The 20163-nt window shown below is 46.0% G+C and overlaps 1 protein-coding gene across 5 annotated transcripts in view; it reads right to left on the bottom strand.

Moving 5' to 3' along the window:
- The window catches only part of CAMK1D (calcium/calmodulin dependent protein kinase ID), a 490514-nt gene that overhangs the window by 68913 nt on the left and 401438 nt on the right, over positions 1–20163 (bottom strand). For all 5 annotated transcript variants that reach the window (XM_008002265.3, XM_008002267.3, XM_008002270.3 and 2 more), the window contains one exon: positions 8973–9111. In XM_008002265.3, coding sequence (XP_008000456.1) covers positions 8973–9111 — 139 coding nt within the window. The remainder of the gene's footprint in view (positions 1–8972; positions 9112–20163) is intronic.

Genomic DNA, 20163 nt, shown 5'->3' with positions numbered 1-20163 from the left:
AAGACCTGGAAGCTTCTGCTTTGAGTTGTCCCGCCTTTTCAGACCTAGCCAATGTACATCTTACACATATTGATTGATGTCTTGACCGAGCCAATGTACATCGTACACATATTGATTGCTATCTCATGTCTCCCTACAATGTATAAAACCAAGCTGTGCCCTGACCACCTTGGGCATATGTCATCAGGACCCCCTGAGGCTGTGTCAGGGGCACATCCTTAAACTTGGCAAAATAAACTCTCTAAATTGACTGAGACCTGGCCGGGCACAGTGGCTCATGTCTGTAATCCCAGCACTTTGGGAGACTGAGGCGAGTGGATCACCTGAGGTCAGGAGACCAGCCTGGCCAACATGGTGAAACCTCATTTCTACTAAAAATACAAAATTACCCAGGCATGGTGGCAGGCGCCTGTAATCCCAGCTACTTAGGAAGCTGAAGCAGGAGAATCACTTGAACCTGGGAGGCGCAGGTTGCAGTGAGCTGATATTGCACCATTGCACTCCAGCCTGGGCAAAAAGAGCAAAACTGTCTCAAAAATAAATAAAAAAATAAAAATAAATTGACTGAGGCCTGTCTCGGATATTTTTGAGTTCACAAGAGTGACCAGACTTGTTTAGAAAAGTGGTTCTCGGCCTGTTGTGTGGCAGAGGCTCCTGTGAGGGTATTCACTGGCCAGAGATCGTGCCCTTCAGTGGGTCTGAGATGGTGCCCAGGGCTCTGGATTTCGAGCTCACAAGCAGCATTCTGATATGTCACCATCACAGTGAATAAATTTTCAGAACTCACCAAGGCTCCCTCCTTGACCAAACTTGAGGCAGGTTCCTCTGAGTCCCCTGCTCTCCTTGGCCTTGACCTTGGCCTTGTCTATCCTGCCCCTGCCAGGCCTGCACAGCCCTCTCTTAGCGAGAGTCTCCTAGGTCAGAGAATACCCCACCATGGGTATCTGATCAAGTTCTTCACCTTCTCCATCCCCACTGACAGACTCCTGCTGAAGGCAGGCCAAGGTGATTCGCTATTGAGATTGGGGTGATACAGGGGCTAGAAAGAAATTATTTAGGCAGATAGTGAGGGTAAAAGAGTCCTCGGCTCCTGGCTAACCCAGTGAAACCCCATCTCTGCTAAAAAATACAAAAAACTAGTAGAGCGTGGTGGCGGGCGCCTATGGTCCCAGCTACTCAGGAGGCTGAGGCAGGAGAATGGCAGGAACGCGGGAGGTGGAGCTTGCAGTGAGCCGAGATCCGGCCACTGCACTCCAGCCTGGGCGACAGAGCAAGACTCCGTCTCAGAAAAAAAAAAAAAAAAAAGAGTCCTCGGCAAGGCTTCCCTTCTAACAAAAAGCAGCCCAATAAATTATTATTATTATTTTTTCTAACAAAGAACAGCCTGAAAAATCAAGCTGCAAACATAAACAGGCAAGCTGGAAGCTTTCACCGGTGAAATGCGGCAGCCGTGCCAATAGAAAAGGGCCACCTGGGGGCCAGGCATATCCAACATGGAGGCTCCATCTTCCCTTTTCTTTGTCAGCCACATGTATGCCACTGCACTCCAGCCTGGGGACAGAGGCAACACTCAAACAAACAAACAAACAAACAAAAGAAACAGGCAACATGGGGCTGGCCAGGCAGAGAACCCATCTGCATCATAAAAGATTAGGGTGGGGATGACTGGGCATGGTGGCTCATGCCTGTAATCCCAGCACTTTTGGAGGCCAAGGCAGGTGGATCACCTGAGGTCGGGAGTTTGAGACCAGCCTGGCCTACATGGAGAAACCCCATTTCTACTAAAAACAAAATTAGCCGGGCGTGGTGGCACATGCCTGTAATCCCAGCTATTAGGGAGGCTGAGGCAGGAGAATCACTTGAACCTGGGAGGCCGAGGTTGTGGTGAGCCGAGATCACGCCATTGCACTCCAGCCTGGGCAACAAGAGTGAAACTCCATCTCAAAAAAAAAAAAAAAAAAAAAAAAAAAAAAAAAAAAAAGACTAGGGTAGGGGCAGCCAGCTTTCATGCCCTATGGAAATGGCACACCTAGCCTTAACTAGTTTTTTTGTGTCCTATACAAATGGCACACCTGGTCCAATCAATCTTTTGTGCTCTATGTAAGTCAGACACCACCTCCTCAAGCTCAGCTATACAACCCCCTGCATTTCACCGCAGACTGGAAACCCGCTTGGGACCCCTCTCTCTGCAGGAGAGAGCTCTTCTCTTTCCTTCACCTATTAAATTTCCGCTCTTAAGCTCACTCCTTGTGTGTCTGCATCCTTGATTTCCTTGGCGTGAGAGAATGAATCTCGGGTATCACCCCCGACAACGAGGCCACTTCAGGGGCATTAGGGATCTGATGAGATAACAAGGGTGGAAGATTTCAGCTCAACTGATTCAGCAGGATTATTGCTGAAAACTGGACCTACTGGACAGCCAGAGAGCAGGTCCTAGTCAAAAAGAGGACTCAAAGGGGCCTTTGTCAACGTCTAAGTCCTCAGCCTGCCTTTAGCAGGAATTCTGCCAGGTCAGGTTAGCAAAAATCCCCCAATTTCCCAACCACTACCCCATCCCCTCTCTTTTTCGGCTATCAATCCCTGCTCGTCTTGCTGTATTCCAAGTTGAGCTCAATGACATTGCAATGGTCTTGAATAAAGCCTTCCTTACCATTTCAAGTAGCGTCTAAAGAATTCTGTTCTTTCACAGAACCTAAAGAATAAATACTATCCTTCACTCCAAATAATACACAAAGGGATGGCAGTTAAGAGTCACTGTGACATTAATTTTGTGGATGAAGCAGGAGATTAGAAGAAAATCAACTGTGTGCTGAAGGATGTTTCCAATGAGGTTTTATTTATTTATTTTGAGATGGAGTCTCGCTCTGTCACCCAGGCTAGAGTGTAGTGGTGCAATCTCAGCTCACTGCAACCTCCACCTCTTGGGTTCAAGCAATTCTCCTGCCTCAGCCTCCCAAGTAGCTGGGATCACAGGCATGTGCCACCACAGCCGGCTAACTTTGTATTTTTAGTAGAGACAGGGATTCATCATGTTGACCGGGCTGGTCTCAAACTCCTAACCTTAGGCGATCCATCCACCTTGGCCTCCCAAAGTATTGGGATTACATGCGTGAGCCCACCGCGCTGGCCCCAGTGAGTTTTAAAAGAAAGTAAAGTGGCCAATCAGTTGAAACGAGAATACTCTCACGCTTAGAAAAGGGGCGGGAATGCTCGAATCATAAAGTCTGCATGGTTCCTGTTTTCTCTGGGTGTTTAGGGATTATCCTTTACTAAACAAGAAGGATTCAATCATGGGTGCTCAGAGAGGATGATGCTGTTGTTTCTGACTTTTTATCTTCCTTGTCCCAGGAGGTGATAAGGAGCGGAGAATAAGTGATTTCACACTGCTAAACAAGGCATAACCCAGGCAAGGGGCGGCCAAAGGGCCCAGAGCATCCACATATCCCTCCTAGAAAAGATTCATCTGGGTCAATAAAATGCTCTTTTGAAGACCAATTACACCCAAGGAGAGTTAAATCAACTGGTCATTCATAGTTTAGATCAATACTTTTTTTTTTTTTTTTCTTTTTGAGATGAAGTGTCACTCTTGTTGCCCAGGCTGGAGTGCAATGGCATGATCTCGGCTCACTGCAACTTCTGCCTCCCCGGTTCAAGCGATTCTCCTGCCTCGGCCTCCTGAGTAGCTGGGATTACAAGCACCCGCCACCACGCCTGGCTAATTTTTGTATTTTTAGTAGAGATGGGGTTTCACCATGTTGGTCAGGCTGGTCTCGAACTCCTGACCTCAGGCAATCCACCGCCTCGGCCTCCCAAAGTGCTGGGATTACAGGCATGAGCCTCCATGCGCAGCCGATCAATACTTTTAATTGGCCCGAGACTTAGTAAGGACAGCAGGGCTTTTCCTGGGGGATGGGAGTGGGGGTGGAGTGAAGACCGTGGGGGAGAGGCAGGCTCAGGTATCATCTGGGTGGGAGGCCCTGGTCCCAGGAGGAGGGCTGTGGGGGTGGTGGCCACAGGGAGAGGGTCTGGCCCACATTGCATCACACTTCCTCCTGGTGTCCAAAGGGGTCCAGGACTCACAGCAAAAATTAAGTTTTCTGCATATGATGGCATCTTAGAAAGACAACTGGTGGCCAATACCTGAGTTGGAATATCAACTCCAACCCTTTATAATAATCTACATAATAAGCTTTAAAAAGATCGGAATCAACACACTTCTGGTGACGTTAATGTTATCCATAGTCACATTCCTACTCCAGCGATTCTCAACTAGGGCAATTTCGTCCCCCAGGGGATAGATATCTGGCAATGCCTAGCGACACTGGTAGCTGTTAACAACTCCAGATGTGGTACTGGTATCCATGAGCAGAAGCCAAGGATGCGGCTCTGAATCCCACAGTGCCCAAGTGCAGCGGCTGAGAAACCCGATCCTAATCCACTGAGGCAGGAGCAGGCACTTCCAGTCTCAGTCACTTCATTTTGCAAAAAGAGCAACTGTCTCTAATAGCTTCCCGGGGCAACAAGACATCACATAGCTTTCTACAAGAAGGAGGTACATTTGCAGGTAGGCTGGGGCAGTATTCCGACTGCTGCACTAAGCTTTAAATTAACACGATCATCCTCTCTTTATTGCTCTGGGCTTGGTTATATAGGTGGTTTCAAGTTTAATTTTCTTAGCTGTTTATACAAATTTAGTAGTCCAATTTCAACTTCCTCCTCATAGATCAAACTCCTCTGTGCCTCTGAAAAGAGATCACAGAAAGGTCCTTAAATGGCAGTGTTCTTTACATAACGACAGGCCCGGTGATCTCGAGGCTCCACAGGATGGAAGCTGCAAGTACTTCTCCAAAAGCATTACGTGGGTTAACTAAAAACATGAACTCCCATACAGCCAGTCAGCCTTTCTAAGGGAGAGATAAACATTGCCCCTCCTGGACATGCCTTATTTGCTTAGAAATTATTTTTCTAGTAAGTACAGACAGCTAGCCCATCACAGCACATCCCTGTGGTCGCCACACGAACATGTTCAGAGAGAGCTGCCTCTGGTGTTCTGGAAGCACAGAATTGGCATTTGTGGGGGCACAAGAGATCAGAGAAGGCCTGGAGGCCTGGCACAGAGGTGCCAGGTCGGCTGAGCTAGCCCCTACCTAGCCCTCTGAAGTATCTCCAGGCCCTGAACATGAGCTGACCATGCCCACAGCCATTTCAGATGTCAAGAAGCCTGCAGAGGATGAAGGCTCAAAGGGATCCACTAAGATTCCCAAATATCCTCGCCCAGTGGTTTTCCAAGAGCAGCTCCCAGACCAGCATCCTCATCACAGGCAGACCTGTTAGAAACCCAACTTTTCAGGCCCCACTGGAGACCTACAGAATCAGACCACTGGGGATGGGGCAGCAGTCTCTATTTTCATAGCCCTCCGGACAATTCTGATATGGCGAACATTTGGGAAACACTGACTGGGTCAATGGAACATGACAACATGCAGAAAAACCACGGGAGTGAGTCTTTATGAAAGAAAAAGCTACACCACTTTATTCCTTGGTTCCCAGTAGCAGATAATGGCCAGGTGCGGAAACTGTTTATACAAATGTTTATGACTGGTTCTTTAAATTGATTTTGATTTCCCACAGTTGTGTACAGCACAGCTTCCAGATAATATGATCTTCGTGTTTACAATGAGTGGTGGGTATGTGTGCTGGGGTGGAATCTTTGTCTTGACTGGTGCAGTAAGCTCTGGGGGCTGGACCTGTAAATATCCTAGAATGACGCCACACTGCAGCTCTGGGTCAACCGCACTGCTTTCCACTGTTTCTCAAGTGAATATGTCTGATACCTACCTTTGGTACCGTATGTGTGACATCCACCCTTCAGAACTGTACGTGTGACATCTGTCCTTCAGTGTCTACATAGACCTGCTAGGGAGGGGCATATATGCCCATATAAGGCCCAGATCCTTCCGTGCCAAGGGATAAAGGGTCAATATACCAAAACCTCATTAAGAAACTGTAAGAAAAGAACCTGCAGGACACTATTTTTATTTATTTATTTATTTTGAGCCAGAGTTTTGCTCTGTCGCCCAGGCTGGAGTGCAGTAGCGCGATCCCGGCTTACTGCAACCTTCACCTCCCAGGTTCAAGTGATTCTCCTGCCTCGGTCTCCCGAGTAGCTGGGACTACTGGCATGCACCACCACGCCCAGCTAATTGTATTTTTGTAGAGACGGGGTTTCACCATGTTGGCCAGGATGGTCCCGATCTCTTGACCTCGTGATCTGCCTGCCTCGGCCTCCCAAAGTGCTGGGATTACAGGCATGGGCCACCACGCCTGGCCAGTCATAGCTCTTTTAACCTGTCTTCTCCCCTTCTATTTCTCTTCTCCCTCTTCTATATCTGCTTACCTTCTGTTTCCTTTCACTTTCCTCTCATGGTGTCTGACCACTGCTCTCTTTCTTTCTTTTTCTTTTTTTAAAATTAATTTATTATTATTATTATTATACTTTAAGTTCTAGGGTACATGTGCATAACGTGCAGGTTTGTTACATATGTATACTTGTGCCATATTGGTGTGCTGCCCCATCAACTCGTCAGCACCCATCAACTCGTCATTTACATCAGGTATAACTCCCAATGCAATCCCTCCCCCCTCCCCCCTCCCCATGATAGGCCCCGGTGTGTGATGTTCCCCTTCCCGAGTCCAAGTGATCTCATTGTTCAGTTCCCACCTATGAGTGAGAACATGTGGTGTTTGGTTTTCTGTTCTTGTGATAGTTTGCTAAGAATGATGGTTTCCAGCTGCATCCATGTCCCTACAAAGGACACAAACTCATCTTTTTTATGGCTGCATAGTATTCCATGGTGTGTATGTGCCACATTTTCTTAATCCAGTCTGTCACTGATGGACATTTGGGTTGATTCCAAGTCTTTGCTATTGTGAATAGTGCCGCAATAAACATACATGTGCATGTGTCTTTATAACAGCATGATTTATAATCCTTTGGGTATATACCCAGTAATGGGATGGCTGGGTCATATGGTACATCTAGTTCTAGATCCTTGAGGAATCGCCATACTGTTTTCCATAATGGTTGAACTAGTTCACAATCCCACCAACAGTGTAAAAGTGTTCCTATTTCTCCACATCCTCTCCAACACCTGTTGTTTCCTGACTTTTTAATGATTGCCATTCTAACTGGTGTGAGATGGTATCTCATTGTGGTTTTGATTTGCATTTCTCTGATGGCCAGTGATGATGAACATTTTTTCATGTGTCTGTTGGCTGTATGAATGTCTTCTTTTGAGAAATGTCTGTTCATATCCTTTGCCCACTTTTTGATGGGGTTGTTTGTCTTTTTTCTTGTAAATTTGTTTGAGTTCTTTGTAGGTTCTGGATATTAGCCCTTTGTCAGAAACTGGCACAAGACAGGGATGTCCTCTCTCACCACTCCTATTCAACATAGTGTTGGAAGTTCTGGCTAGGACAATCAGACAAGAGAAAGAAATAAAGGGTATTCAGTTAGGAAAAGAAGAAGTCAAATTTTCCCTCTTTGCAGATGACATGATTGTGTATTTAGAAAACCCCATTGTCTCTGCCCAAAATCTCCTCAAGCTGATAAACAACTTCAGCAGTCTCAGAATACAAAATTAATGTGCAAAAATCACAAGCATTCTTATACACCAGTAACAGACAAACAGAGAGCCAAATCATGAATGAACTTCCATTCACAATTGCTTCAAAGAGAATAAAATACCTAGGAATCCAACTTACAAGGGATGTAAAGGACCTCTTCAAGGAAAACTACAAACCACTGCTCAGTGAAATAAAAGAGGACACAAACAAATGGAAGAACATACCATGCTCATGGATAGGAAGAATCAATATCGTGAAAATGGCCATACTCCCCAAGGTTATTTATAGATTCAATGCCATCCCCATCAAGCTACCAATGAGTTTCTTCACAGAATTGGAAAAAACTGCTTTAAAGTTCATATGGAACCAAAAAAGAGCCCGCATCGCCAAGACAATCCTAAGTCAAAAGAACAAAGCTGGAGGCATCACGCTACCTGACTTCAAACTATACTACAAGGCTACAGTAACCAAAACAGCATGGTACTGGTACCAAAACAGAGATATAGACCAATGGAACAGAACAGAGTCCTCAGAAATAATACCACACATCTACAGCCATCTGATCTTTGACAAACCTGAGAGAAATAAGAAATAGGGAAAGGATTCCCTATTTAATAAATGGTGCTGGGAAAATTGGCTAGCCATAAGTAGAAAGCTGAAACTGGATCCTTTCCTTACTCCTTATACGAAAATTAATTCAAGATGGATTAGAGACTTAAATGTTAGACCTAATACCATAAAAACCCTAGAAGAAAACCTAGGTAATACCATTCAGGACATAGGCATGGGCAAAGACTTCATGTCTAAAACACCAAAAGCAACGGCAGCAAAAGCCAAAATTGACAAATGGGATCTAATTAAACTAAAGAGCTTCTGCACAGCAAAAGAAACTACCATCAGAGTGAACAGGCAACCTACAGAATGGGAGAAAATTTTTGCTCTCTTTCTTTTATACGGTGTGTTGTGCTGAAATGGGACTGGAATTGGCAAAAGTACTGTGGAACTACACCAAGAGAAGGGTTTCTGCAGCCTACATGTCTTGAGCAAAACCATCTCTTAGATGGGCTTGAAGCAATATATAACCCACCTCCCTGTAACCCTTTGGCTACATAATAGCTGTAAAAATCTCATGAACAGTGGCCAGCCATGTGAATCTTCATCTTCTTTCGAGATACTTCTGGGTCTGGATCCCAAAGGCCCTGACAAATTAAAGTACACAAACGCCCACCATCTGTTGCACCCACTCTACATCAGAGCAGCCGCAGGCCCCCACTGGCATCGGCTCTTGGACGGGTGCATCGCGGGCTGCAGAGTGGCTGCAGGACATTGTTCAGCAGTGGCCTCACCTTGAGGTCTCTGTGGACGATGCCCATTCTGTGGAGATAGTACACGGCGTCCAAGACTTGGCGGATCAGAGTGCTGGCATCCTTCTCCGTATAAAACCCCTTCTCCACTATCCGGTCAAACAGCTCTCCACCAGACACCCTGGCAAAAAAGAACATATTAGAAGTTTGAAAGGATCTGTTGCATTGTGAAGGGAAAGCTTCCAATGTAATAAAAGACCCAAACTTTATTGCAAAAATGAATCCATTTTCAGATTGAGATGTTGTCCCCCTATTCCTCAGAGGCTATAGCCAGGAAATGTTTCCATGTCACAGCAGTGCAAATGTTTGGAACAAAGTAAAGGAAATTTTAAAAAACAGGGTCCAAGGACCCGCCACACCTGGGGTCTGTCCAGGCCTTTGCCTCTGTTCTGCTGTGATGATGTAAAAAGTTTAAAAAAAAAAAAAAACCCTTCCTGAATACCAGCATCCTCGGATACAGGGAGATGACCCTGAATAAGATGTCTCCTTTGCATGAGACAGTATCCTTAAATGACCGAGAGTGTTGTGGGCAAAACACTGGCCTGCCAACGGGATGTCTGGGTTTTTGACCAAGTTCTGCTCCTAATATACTGAGCTATGAACACTCCCTGAATCCCTGGACCTTGATGTTTTCATGTGTAAAATTAGGGGATGAATCTGGTCAACATTTTCAGCAGTGAGTGGGACCATGCCCTCGGAACGATCAGAACCTCAAAGCCACTTCTGATTTACGAAAAAGCAGGCAAAAAATCAACACGGTATTTCATCACTTTGCTTTGATTTTAGTAATGCTGCCTCCTTTTTATTTGTTTTGCATTTCAGATTACACTGAACATTTTTAAACATTTTTCAAAATGGGACTAGGTTGGCAAGGGTCAAGAAGCCCTGAGGGGGAAACCTTTCTGGCACCTTTCAGCTCTGATATTTTATGCTGCTCTGAGTTCAACAAAATAATTGAAGTGTACGAGCTAGAACACAAACTCAACTAGTGTTCTCCAAGTCAGTAAGCCATCTTGGAAATAAATTTCAAGGGATTTATTAACACTACTGAAAAAAAAAAAAAACATTTCTCACAAACAAGATGAGACGGATTTGAAATACTAAAATCAAAAAGCAGCTTAAAAAACAACCCTTAAAGCTTTCATAGATACAACAAAAGACAAGCCCTAGGGTAACACATACTCATACACAAACACACAAAGATAGGATTCATTTTCCACAAGGCACAACAATTTATGTGCAATAACTGATCCACCGAAACCTTCTTCTAAAAAAACTAAACAAACAACCACTGCATCTGTGAAAGGCCTATGGGCTAGTCTCTTCCATTACCTAGAGTCATAGCAGGCAATATTGCGCTCGGATACTGCTTCACTCCCAAGGCAAACTGACAGTCTAGATAAGAAAGAAAAGGTGCTCAGGAGAAATGAAAAAGCAATTCAAAGAGTGAAAAGAAATGGAAACGACTGGGAGAAACTACATTTTGACGACCACGTTGTCTAAATGATCCATGCTTAGGTAAGCCAAGAGCCCAAGATATTCCTCCTGATACCAACTTCTCTCCACTTGTCATTTCTCAGAACCTTCCCCCAACAAGTTTCAACATCTGAAACTTTGCAGAGCTCGAGAAAGTACCACAAGAGGTAGACTGCTGTTAGGGACAAAGGGAGTCTGGGTGCCCTGGAGGCATTCACTTCTTCTTCTTCTTCTTTTTTCTGAGACAGGGTCTCATTCTGCAGCCCAGGCTGGAATGCAGTGGCATGATCACAGCTCTCTGCAGCCTTGACCTACAGGGCTTAAGCGATCCTCCCACCTACCTCAGCTTCCTGAGGAGCTGGGACCACAGGTATGCACCACCACGCCCGGCTAATTTTTGTATTTTTAGTAGAGACGGAGTTTCACCACATTGCCCAGGCTGGTCTCAAACTCCTGGGCTGAAGAGATCCTCCCGCCTTGGCCTCCCAAAGTGCTGGGATTACAGGCATGCGCCACTGCACCCAGCCTGCATTCACTTAATTATTTATTCAACCACTCACTCAACATTTCCTGGGTGCCCATTACATGCCAGCGAGCATGCCCAGTGGGAGGCAATTGAAGCAGCTTTCGCTATGAAGGAGGGATGTCTGTTTCTGCTCTGTTTCGATTGTGCCCTTCCACATAGGCCCCCCTCCATGAGCGGCCTCCCTAACTGCTGTCTCCAGGGCTCGCTTCTCACCGTTCTGCCCGCTCTGCGGCTGCTGGAGGACCTCTGGCAAGAATGCTTACCCCTTCCACTGCTCCCACCACCTCCTGCCCTTAGGACCCCATGATCCAAACCTTGCCCGACCCTCTGCCTTCCTCAAAACCTACCTGTCTCGCTTCCCATTCTATCAAGGTCCTCTTTTTCCCCATTATGTGATATATAAGGTATGGACAAATTCTACTGAATAAAAATATCTGCGTATATTTTCTGTCTTGCAGCAGTGCCATAGGTCAGCCATGCAGTGAAAACCAAAGCATCAAAGGGTAGTATGTACTGTTGCAGAGTCTCAATGCTCTGCACATTTAATATTCTGCTTCGTACATTTCAAATTGCACCAGGGCTCTATTTTTCGGAACATTGCTTGGAAAGAATTTGGTCTCCTTAGAAACCGAGGCACAAGGGGAAAGTTTAGAATCTTGCCAATAAAGAAATAAGATAATATGATATTGTCATGTATTTTTATGACTAATAAAAATATCTTCAATTTGCAAATCTCTTTGTACTTTTCAAAATTCTCCTTAAGCCTGCAGTTCAAAAACCTACGGTACTGTTACGGACTGAATGTTTATGTCCCCCAGAATTTATATACTGAAGACTTAATTCCCAATGTGATGATGGCGTTTGGAGCTGGGGTCTTTGGGAGGTGATTAGGTTTAGATGAAGTCAAGAGGATGCAGCCGGGTGCAGTGGCTCATACCTGTAATCCCAGCACTTTGGGAGGCTGAGGAGGGCGAATCACCTGAGGTCAGGAGTTCGAGACCAGCCTGGCCAACATGGTGAAAACCCATCTCTACAAAAATACAAAAATTAGCCGAGCATGATGGCAGGTGCCGGTAATCCTAGCTACTCGGGAGGCTGAAGCAGGAGAAGTGCTTGAACCGGGAGGCAGAGGTTGCAGTGAGCCGAGATCATGCCATTGCACTCTAGCCTGGGCAACAGAGCAAGACTCCAGCTCAAAAAAAAAAGAGGGTGGGGCCCCATGCTGAGATCAGTGTCCCTGTAAGAAGAAGGAGACCAGAACTCTCTCTTTACCATGTGAGGACACAAGGAGAAGGCAGCTGCCTCCAAGGCAGGAATAGAGCCCTCGCTATAATCTTTCCATGCTAGCACCTTGATCTCAGACTTGCAGCCTCCAGAACGGTGAGAAAATAAATTTCTGTTGTTTAACCCAATCTATATGGTATTTTGTTGTGGCAGCCAGCACTGACTTATTCACAAAACTAGTTGTGAGGTAGACACTGTCCCAGAATCACTGCTGGGGAAATAAGTCTGGCAACATGGCAAGCTGCACGTCTCATTTTCAGGCTTGCAGACCATGCTTAGGTTGGCTGTTTGGTTGCTGAGTTGATTGACTGAGAGATTTTTTCTGAGTCACACACCTTCTATGTCAAGCCTCCTGTGTGCATGTTTGAAAGCTCCACATCAGAAATGAAGTTCCCCAATTAAAACATGCAAAGCATCAGAATGAAGTTAGAAGGGACAGGGGTCAGGTGATTGAGGAAAAGGAGTAGAACCATAGTAATATATCAATACATTAAAATGAATAAATGAGGCCGGGCATAGTGGCTCACACCTGTAATCCCAGCACTTTGGGAGGCCAGGGTGGTTGAGACTGCAGTGAGCTATGATCGCAACACTGCACTCCAGTCTGGGTGAAGGACCAAGACCCTGTCTCCAAAAAAAAAAAAAATAATAAAGTGAATCAATGGCATAATAGCTATTAGGAGAGAGGCTCAGCTTCATAGGATGCAGATCTGGAAAGGTAAACAGGCTGGCAAAGATTAAGGAAGCAGAAGACAGAAGAGATAGTCGAAAATTCTCTACTCTTGTGAATTCCAACTTTGAAGTTTATTTAGAATAACCTGCCTCTATACTGAACTTGGGTTTATTCAGTTTCTTCTTCTTTTTTTTTTTTTTTGAGATGGAGTCTCGCTCTGTTGCCCAGGCTGGAGTGCAGTGGCACGATCTCGGCTCACTGCAAGCTCTGCCTCCCGGGTTTACGCCATTCTCCTGCCTCAGCCTCCCAAGTAGCTGGGACTACAGGCGCCTGCCACCACGTCCAGCTAATTTTTTGTATTTTTAGTACAGATGGGGTTTCACTGTGTTAGCCAGGATGGTCTCGATCTTCTGACCTTGTGATCTGCCTGCCTCGGCCTCCCAAATGCTGGGATTACAGGCGTGAGCCACTGCGCCCAGCAGGGTTTGTTCAGTTTCTAATCTTCCTTGCCTAAGACAGTATAATGCTATTGTATTGTGTGCAAATTTTAAATATGCAAATATGAAATCGTTTGATATAATAATCTCAGTAAAATTTCAGTATGTTTGCCAAATTTTACATGATCCAAATCCTTTCAAATGAAGAAGCAATTGTCAAAAAACATAACATCATTTTGAAGTTGCTGGACCGAGTAAACTCAACTCTGATGACACAGTGGTACACTGCAATGCAGTCTAATCGAGTCAGTATGCAATGTATCCCTTGTTAGTCCTTGGCCAACCACGCTGTTGTTTACATGCATTCAAAACTTCTCCATCTGATTTTGGTAGATATCCTGTTATCGTACAATTTACTGCTAATTGTAATTTAAAGTATTTTATGTCTTCAAATAATACCAACCACACATTCATTAAAAGGGAGCACTTCTGCTACTGCTGGAAGCAGCCTCCAACAATCCATTCTACTCTAGTCTGGAAGCGAGATGTAATAAAATAATATGAAGAAGGCCAAATAGTACAATGCTGTGAGAGCAGTCTGAGAAATACTAGCCACGAGGCTAGGGTAACAGAAAGTAGTGGCACATCAAATATTTGAAATTCACCTTCGAAATACCTTTGAAATTCACAAAGTCTGCCCTATGACAAGGCCAGGGGGAGTGGAGAAGACATGGGGCATGCTGCAAGGGCTGTGCGGTCTCAACGGGCCCCAGAGCAAGGCTGGTTATAAATGTGTTTTCTAAGCAGCATTTCTCTTCCTTATATTTAGTCCTAAGGGGGAGATACTCTTGAAATCTGTAGGCCGTGATGAAGAAAGGCTACAAACAAACAAAGCATTTTTCAACTGAGAAACCCCAAGGTCCAGAAGGCAGATATTTACATTTTTAACCTTGGAGTTGGTTAAAAATGACTTGGAGTTAGTTAAAAATGGCTTGGAGAAAGTTAGTTTCCATCTTCTCGATCTTTTCCTCATTCAAGATCCACCTTGGCTGAACCTGAGATTTCCCTCTTTCCACTAAAGGCAGCTGTCCATCGTCCCACACTGCTGCCTATAATCGTCGTAACTTCATTAGGTTTGGTACCCACCCACACACACTCCCTGCTCCTGGGGGGACTCCCTCACCCACTTCTGGGAGATTAAGGTTTCATTTCATGCAACTCTCCCCTCAATATTTTCTTCCTTCAACAAATCCTACTTTAATAATTTTTAAAAATCTTTATTCTTAGAATTCCATTTCACAGTATCTTCCAGGCCTCAATCTGTTCAGAAATTTCCAAAATACAAACACACGCCTTTCTATCTAATAGACTGGCTATATTTAACCACCTGTATTCGGTTACACTCTGATTCTGGGCGTTTTGCCTTCTCCATATCTGGGTGTTATGGACTGAACTGAGTACCCCTAAAATCCATATGGCGAAGTTCTGACCCCCCAGTACACCTCAGAATTGGACTGTGTTTGGAGATAGGGCCTTTGAAGAGGTAACTGAGGTTTAACGAGGTCGTATGGATGGGCCCTAATCCAATAGGACCAGTGTCCTCACACAAAGAGGAAGAGACACTGGAAATTCCATGCACACAAGGACGACCACGTCAGGACTCAGCAAGGAGACAGCAGTCTGCAAGCCACGGAAAGAGGCCTCAGGAGAAATCAACCCTGCTGACACCCTCATCTTACACTTCCAGCCTCCAGAACTGTGAGAAAATACGTGCCTGTTGTTTAAGCCACCCAGTCTGTGGTATTCTGTTCCATTAGCCCAAACAAATACACCAGGCAACGTAAAAGGTCTTCCATACTCACGCGAAGTGTCTTTGAATATACATTCTCTTTATACATTTTTTCCAGGTTTATTGGGGGAAACCCGCCCACCATGTTCTCTACTTATTGTGCTTTGTTTCTTCACCACATCACGGAATGATCCTGTACGGAGCCAGACAGTATGCTGTCTCTGTTTCCAGTGGGTGCACAGTCCGGTGCGGGACACTGACACACACAGCCAAGTAAACCAGGGAGTGAATGGCTTTGACGGTGGAGGGAGGCAGAGTGGTGAAGGTGCTTTGGAAGACTTCAAAAGAGCACCCGGAAGGGACCCCTGGGAAGAGGCAGGAGGGGACGATCTGAGCTGTCTTAAAAGGAGGAGCAGGCTGGGCATGGTGGCTCACACCTGTAATCCCAGCATTTTGGGCAGCTGAGGTGGGTGAATCACCTGAGGTCAGGAGTTCAAGACCAGCCTGGACAACACGGTGAAACCCCATCTCTACTAAAAATACAAAAACCAGCCAGGTGTGGTGGCGCAATCCTGTAATCCCAGCTACTCGGGAGGCTGAGGCAGGAGAATCACTAGAGCCAGGGAGATGAAGGATGCGGTGAGCCAAGATCATACCACTGTATTCTGGCCTGGGCAACAAGAGCGAAACTCCATCTCAAAAAAATAAGAAATAAAACTAAAAAGGAGGAGCAGTATTTAGTTAAGTGAAGAGAAGCCCAGAGGGCAGCCAAGGCCCAGTAAATGGAATTATACTGAAAAAGGGGAACCAGTGAAAGCAGCCAGAGCTCACTCTTTTGGAGAACACAGGCCATGAGAGAAGGGGTAAATGCACACACGGTAGAACCCCGCCACCTGAGGTGCAGGACTGCTCTGTCTGGGGAGCCACGGAAGCTGCTCTAGTTTATAGTCAAGACGCCAGTGACAAATGACTTGCCACCTGTGACCCTAGCAGGATGCAGGGCTGGACATGGCAGAAGCGAGAAACTGAAGGCTGAGGAAAGGCTTCCTGGAGGAGGTGTCTCCACTACCTTTGTGTCTCTGGAGTCCAGCAGAGCACTTGTTGAACTGCAGACATTTCAGCTGATTCTCAAAGCAAGAGGAGGCTCAGAGAGACAGGAGTTAGGGAGAAGAGCATGAGAGGCAGGAAGGAAGCGGATACGGGAAGAGGCCTGATGTATCTAGAAAACGCAACTGGCTGAGGATGAAGTCGAGTCAGGAAGAGTTTTGAAACTCAAGCAGTGGAGGCTGGATGTGCCGCCTCAGATGACGGTCAATGCTAAGCTGCTGGTGCCCTAAAGTTTCCCATTTCCGAAAGAGATGCCACCGAGAGGGGTTATGATCTGTGGAGTGGGTCTGGGGTGGAGGCATCATGGAATAAGGGCCCGTTCCTCGATATGTCCACTGTCTTTCAACAGAGGTCTGCAGCTGCTGTTACAAGCCCCCTGCTGTGTTCCTCTCTGTTTTCTTCTCTCAGGTTTGCTCCAAACAACACATCCACATCGGCCAGCTCTGTGGTGGACATTGATTTTCCAGCCATCCAGGCAGAAGCTTGAATTGCCCTGGATGGGACCTCAGTGACTCGTTACTATCACCTGCTTCCAACTCTACCCTCTCAGTTTCCAGCCGGCCGCCCTTCAAGGCTGGCCAGGAAGAGTGTGGTTATGTCCAAAACAGTGCACAGGCTGGGCGCGGTGGCTCACACCTGCAATCCCAGCACTTTGGGAGGCCGAGAAGGGAGAATCACCTGAGGTCAGGAGTTTGAGACCAGCCTGGGCACCATGGCGGAACCCCATCTCTACAAAATATTTAAAAATTAGCTGGGCGTGGTGGTGCATGTCTGTAATCCCAGCTACTCAGGAGGCTGAGGCACGAGAATCACTTGAACCCGGGAGGCAGAGGTTGCAGTGAGCCCAGATCATGCCACTGCACTCCAGCCTGGGCAACAGAGCAAAACTCAATCTCAAACAAAACCAAAACAGTGCATAAGAAAGCACTAAAGACACTTTACTTTTCCTTGGGAGACTTGCTTGTCAAGACTGATAAAGAAATTCTACTTTTGCATTACTTATAAAAAAAGAGTTAAAGGATTTGTCAAGAAATCATTAGCGTGATCAAGATTTCAACAGAAAATAGCTAATCTCATCTAACTCAAAGCACCTGTTCACATTCCGAAGATGGTAAGTTAATGACAAGTCATTTTAATTTTTTGTATTCCAAGAGGGTAAACCACATTTATTCACGTTGAATCGCCAACACATACAACTTTTCCATTCCAGTAGGAGAGGGAGAGAAAGGAAATGAGTAGATTAATGAACAAACAGGTACATTTGAAAGTGCCAGAGGGTTAGAAATGCCGGGCGGAGAGGCGAAACAGTCTAGTGGGCGGCTGGTACAGCCACTGTTTAGTGCGCTCTGTAATGGCCCCTCTGAACGACATGAACGAGGCAGCCACGTGTGGCCGGGGAATAGCATTCCAGAGAAAAGGGTGAGGCAGCCGGTTCTAAGATCCTGAGGACCACACAGGTGGGATGGTATTTGGAAAAAATCTCACAACTGAGTATTGTGACTTCTGCATTAATTAGATATCTCTCTATAACCTTTTAGTTTAATGAGGACTTGTAAGATGAGGGTCAGAGCTACCTAGCATGATGTACTTCCTGAGGTGCCCTAGGTTAATGAACCAGTCACTGACATGGCATAGCCCCAGCTAGTGACCTTCTGGTAGAACACAGCCAGCATTAGCTTTATACTAACAGATGTTCTTGAAGGTATGAATTTTTGAAAATATTTTGTAATTAGCTCTTTGATGGTCACATATTGGCCGTTCTACAATTAGTCCAGTTAGGAAGATTGTACTTGGCATGCGGTATGGTGCGACCTCTGCTCACTGCAACCTCCGCCTCCCAGGTTCAAGTGATTCTCCTGCCTCAGTCTCCCGAGTATCTGGGACTACAGGCATGCGCCACCACACCCAGCTAATGTTTGTATTTTTAGTAGAGATGGGGTTTCACCATGTTGGCCAGGATGATCTCGATCTCTTGACCTTGCGATCTGCCCGCCTCAGCCTCCCAAAGTGCTGGGATTACAGGCGTGAGTCACCATGCCCGGCCAATTGTTTTTCAATTATACTTTTTTTGATACTAAAGTCATTTGACATTCCTTGAGTAGATGACAAGTGGAAGAGACAGGAGATGGCTCTGTCATAGGCCTCGGAATATGACTTGGTTACAGACAGTTCGTAAGACCAGTGGCTCCCGGGCAGGGAACTTCCAGTGGCTGTAGGCACGTCCTGGTCTCTCTGGGGTCAGTGACTCTACTAAAAACTTATGGAGAACAACTATGCAATTACATATGCTCGAGAGATTCAGAATGTGAAGACAAATTGATAGGACTCCGATTCTATGACAAGCCTAAAAGATGCCTTTAATTCCTTTGTTCAGTTTTAATGGGAGTTTATTATGTGTATGTTTAGTATGTGTATATATTTTTTTATTTGGACAAATATAAGGGGGACAAGTGCAGCTTGTTACATGGAAATACTGTAGTGGTGAAGTCTGACTTTTAGTGTAACCATCACTCAAAGAGTGTGCCTTGTCCCCATTAGGTAATGTCTCATCCTTCGTCCCCCTTCTACCCTCCCGAGTCTCCAATGACTACAATTCCACACGCTAGGTCCATGTGTACACATTATTTATGGTATTTACATTTGTTCTAGTGTTTCTCAGCCAATGGGGATCTCTACTGAAACTCTTCTAGCGCAAGTGTGGGTAGGCACATGCATTTAGACAATCTGGCCAGCGCGGTGGCTCACGCCTGTAATCCCAGCACCCTGGGAGGCCGAGGTGGACAGATCACCTGAAGTCATGAGTTCGAGACCAGACTGGCCAAGATGGTGAAACCCCGTCTCTGCAAAAATACAAAAGTTAGCCAGGCATGACGGTGGGTGCCTGTAATCCCAGCTACTTGGGAGGCTGAGGTGGGAGAATCGCTTGAAAACCTGGGAGGCGGCGATTGTGGTGAGCCGAGATTGTGCCACTGCACTCCAGCCTGGGTGACAGAGCAAGACTTCATCTCAAAAAAACAAAAACAAAACAACAAAAAAAAGATAATCCAAGACCGACCTAACAATGCCTTTGAAAGAGCAAAGACGAAACAAAGATCGCCTTTGCTCAGCCTTGCAAAACTTGACTCACTGCCTTTGTTGGTGAAATCTCAGTGGCTTCTGGGTTTACTTTCTATCGGTAGCACTGACAAAGGCGCATGGCCCCAGCCGCCCACTGCATGGCTCCCGGCTCCGTGCCGGCTGCTGAGGCTGGGACCTGCAGAGCCCTCACACGTTTTTGTCTTTCTACCCGTACTCATTGCTTAGGTCCTAGCTTGAAGGTTGCTAGTACAGAGATGCCTTTCCTGACCCCTAGACCAGATCAGACCCCTCAGTACATTCGCTCTTAGCACCTGTCTTTCTGCACAGCACACACCAGTTATACTTAGGTGTTAGCAGAGTTACTTGGGTCAGGCTCCTCCTCCTGTCCCACCCTATCCCAGACTGTGAACTCCAGGAAGGCAGGGCCATGCCTGCCTCATTTACTACTGTTTACCCAGAGCCTGACATGGTCCTTACACAGAGAATAAGTGAACTAAATATTTGCTGACTAAAGAAAGATGATGGCTGAGCAGGGTGGTGTTCCTATAATCCTAGCACTTTGGGAAGCTGAGATGGAAGGATCATTTGAGGTAGGAGGTGGAGGCTGCAGTGAGCTATGATCGTGCCACTCACTCCAGCATGGGTGACAGAGCAAGACTCTGTCTCCAGAATAATAAACAAATGAATAAATATTTTGCGTGAAACTGCATAGTGAGTGGGGTGTGGTCTAGCTGGTATAGTGACCTTAAGCAGCCACGTAAATTCTCAAAGCATGCAGCATGAAGCTCACGACAGAAGCCTTC

The sequence above is a fragment of the Chlorocebus sabaeus genome, chromosome 9 (genome assembly GCF_047675955.1).
Source record: "Chlorocebus sabaeus isolate Y175 chromosome 9, mChlSab1.0.hap1, whole genome shotgun sequence".
NCBI classification, from domain to species: Eukaryota; Metazoa; Chordata; class Mammalia; order Primates; family Cercopithecidae; genus Chlorocebus; species Chlorocebus sabaeus.
The sequence above is the reverse complement of the archived record's forward strand: the minus strand, read 5'-3'. Positions and strand labels throughout refer to the sequence as shown.